Genomic DNA, 3,373 nt, shown 5'->3' with positions numbered 1-3,373 from the left:
TATTTCTCTTTTTTCCTACTCTCTCACTTCTTTCTCTTTCATATTTCTCTCCACAACCAAACACACCATTAAAGATATCTTATAATGATGATTTCTTAGGGTTATTTAAAAACATGAAAAATAAATGAGAAAAAGATGTCAATTTGGTGATTAAAAGTAAACCAACATACATTTTCCAAAGCCAATAATACAACAACTTTTCCCATAATATTCTATCAAAGACTATATTTTTATTCAAATTGTCAATCTCAAGATAATCAAACCAATAATAATAAAATTATAGGTCTCAACATTTGTATACTGTTTTTTTATTATATTTTCAACATTATTATATTATTCAGATTTAGTCTTATATGAATAGCTACTATTGAATGAAAAACAGGCCTCAAAATAGCACAGTACACACAGGGGGAAATATTGGAAAAAATTCATGATAACATCAAGTTCAAGCAATACATGTTTGAAAAGAAATTGAGTTATGAATCAAGATGAAGCCTTGTACTTGACATGAGAAACATAATAACGACATTAACATTTATGTAACACTCAGTTTATGGGAAAATTAGTCAAGAAATGGGAAATGCTGCAGCAAACTATGAAGGCTTATAGTATTTTGTGGGTACGAACGGCATTTTCGTGACAACTCCTTCATTCTGTTTACCTCGAATAATGATCTTTACTTTGGTACCTGCTTTGTGCAATCCAGATTTGACATATCCAATAGCTATGTTCTTCTTGAGACAAGGACTGAATCCACCACTGGTCACTTCACCAATGTTGTTTCCTCCTTCATCTTGAATCTCGCTGTGGCTTCTTGGAGGTGGACCAGAAGAAATGAAACCGACACGCCTAATGGAAGGACCGTCTGCGAGCTGTTTCAGGATAACATCAGCTCCTAGAAAACCACCTTCTGCTCTCCTTCTCTTACCTATAGCCCATGTCAGTCCTGCTTCAATAGGTGTAATGTGCTGTTCCAGGTCATTTCCGTATAAGCACAGTCCAGCTTCGAGACGTAGACTATCTCTAGCACCGAGTCCTGTCAATCTTATTTTCCCTTCAGATTTTTCCAGCAGTGCCTTGGCAAGTTCAACTCCATGCTCTGAAGGAACTGAGATCTCAAATCCATCTTCACCAGTGTACCTGAAAATCTCATTAAAGAGCGTGTTATCATGTATGCATCGAACAAACTCAAATCATATCTAACAAATATCCAAATGCACAATACATGATAACACATTCAAAAATGAAGCATACCCTGTCCGTGTGAGAAAGCACTGCGAGCCATTGATGTCCAACACGCGGAACTCCCCAAAGTACAGCTTGCTCAAATCCTCTTTTGTCAGATGTTGAAGAACAGGAGCAGCAAGAGGACCCTGCTTCCAGAGAAAAGAAGAAAACTTCATTAGTGTTAGTTACGATTAGGTGCATATCATTAATTTAAAACTCACTCAATTATTTGTCAACTTTAACATGGATACAAACCAAGGTGTCTTGAGGGCGTGGAAGGCAGGCTACCGAACAGGGCCCAAAATTTGACATTGTTAAATTGTGATTAAATATGGCATCATAAAATATTAGTCACGATTAAATCGTGGCTAACTTACACGGAGTCTCCGAAAAATTAAGACAAACCTGGTACAAACCACCTGAAGAAGTGAATTAGAATCATTTTATGACCACAATAGACAATGTGTGACAACTCACACTACACCTCATGCTGTCAATCGCGGAATTACAAAAGTTTGTTAAAACTCCACTACGCAGCAGTGCTATAGCACCGCTATTTCATAACATGTCTTACCAAATAGCGTATTGCACAACAGTAGCATTTTGCTCAAATTTCACTATGCTATATCCACTATTTGACAACACTAAGTACACCAAAGTATACACAGCGTAGGGTGCAGGCACATGGGGAAGAAACAAAACAAACAATGCTATAGATCTTAACAACTAAAATACAGAAGCAAGAGATAGGTGTTAGATATCAAAGAAACAAAACAAGTTAAGAGTGAGTGTTATACTTGGATGATTCTAATGTATAATAGAGTGATAAATGATGACCTGAAGAGCGAGTAGAGATCTCTCATCATGAATGTGCCACGACACATCACCGCCTTTGGCCTTGAATGCCTTCATATGCTCCTCAATATGAGCCAAATCTTTATCTCTGCACCCAGCATTGACAACCAAGTAAAGATGATCATCTGTCACCTTAGTAATCACGGAATCATCGATCGCCCCTCCCTTTTCATTAGTGAAAACAGTCAAAGTCCCGGTTCCGTGGGCAAGAGCAGCAACATCCGCAATGACGAGCTTCTCAAGGAACGAAACAACATCCTTTCCCTTGAGACTAAGACCACACATATGAGAAACATCGAAAAGACTACCGTTCTGTCTACAGTTTAACGTTGAGTCCATGATTGAGTCTTTGTATTGAATAGGCATACTCCAACCAGCAAAAGGAACCATCTTTCCACCATGAGCAACATGGAAGTCATACAGAACTGTCTTCTTCAGCTCAGATTCTGTAGCGAAACATCGCCGCGCAACAGCCTTCTTATCTCCTCCGTTCGCAAGACGGCGAGTGATCGATTGGCCAAGTTGCCACAAACCCCCTCTCATTTTCTAAGCAAAATATCTCAAATATTCAAACACTGCAGTAATAAACAGTTCCAAGATAAATGAATCATTTTGTTACTTAACTAATTAGCTACTATGGTTATGACACTGTTAAATACATTAAACACCACAAAATAGACAAAAATTTCAATGACAAAACTGAATCAAGATTGTTCATCACATCACAACCAGAAACAAGAAGTGACGCAGGCAGAATGAGAAAAAGAAAAGTATAGCATTTCATAGATCTAAATTATTGATGATGAAGAAGTTAATAACAAGATGTATATAGATCAAGATAATGTTATAGAAAAGTGCAACAACATTGAGAGTAATGAAAAGGATAGAGAACTGACAGAGATTGGTTTGTTGATTGAGTTCGGAGTGAATGAGGAAAATCAAGTACGCATCTGCAGGAACAAAACAATGGAGAAGCTTAGGTAACTTGTTTTTGTTTTTATGAAACACTGCGAGAGACAAGAAACGAGAAGAGAGAACCTCGTTTATCAAATGAATTTGTTGGACATAAATGAATAAAATAAATAAAAATAATATATTAATATATTTATTTAATTTAAATAAAAAATATAAAAAGAGGGAGTTGGTGGATGTGAGATTGAGAACAACTTAACCTCATCTTGATTGAGTGAGTGCCCCAAATGAAGAGAGCCTATGATACCCCATCCTTAGTGAGTGGTAGCAACATTACCATTACCTCTTTCCCATTCTTTTTTTTCTTTTTCTTTTCTCC

General features: G+C 36.9%; 1 protein-coding gene across 2 annotated transcripts; it reads right to left on the bottom strand.

Moving 5' to 3' along the window:
* Positions 1-309: 309 nt before the first annotated feature.
* Positions 310-3,162, bottom strand: LOC127138349 (aminomethyltransferase, mitochondrial). 2 transcript variants are annotated; one of them, NM_001427738.1, is made up of 4 exons: positions 2,979-3,162; positions 2,065-2,628; positions 1,255-1,373; positions 310-1,140 (listed from the first exon to the last, which is right to left on the bottom strand). In NM_001427738.1, exons 2-4 carry the CDS (start codon positions 2,623-2,625, stop codon positions 594-596), a joined length of 1,227 nt encoding a protein of 408 aa, NP_001414667.1. In that variant the 5' UTR covers positions 2,626-2,628; positions 2,979-3,162; the 3' UTR covers positions 310-593. The 2 variants fall into 2 exon arrangements, with proteins under 2 accessions (NP_001414667.1, NP_001414666.1); NM_001427737.1 differs by having other exon boundaries at positions 311-1,140; positions 2,065-2,657; positions 2,979-3,138.
* Between the last annotated feature and the right edge of the window lie 211 nt (positions 3,163-3,373).

This window comes from Lathyrus oleraceus, chromosome 4 (genome assembly GCF_024323335.1).
Source record: "Lathyrus oleraceus cultivar Zhongwan6 chromosome 4, CAAS_Psat_ZW6_1.0, whole genome shotgun sequence".
Lineage (NCBI taxonomy): Eukaryota > Viridiplantae > Streptophyta > Magnoliopsida > Fabales > Fabaceae > Lathyrus > Lathyrus oleraceus.
This window is presented reverse-complemented; position numbering and strand designations above follow the sequence as displayed.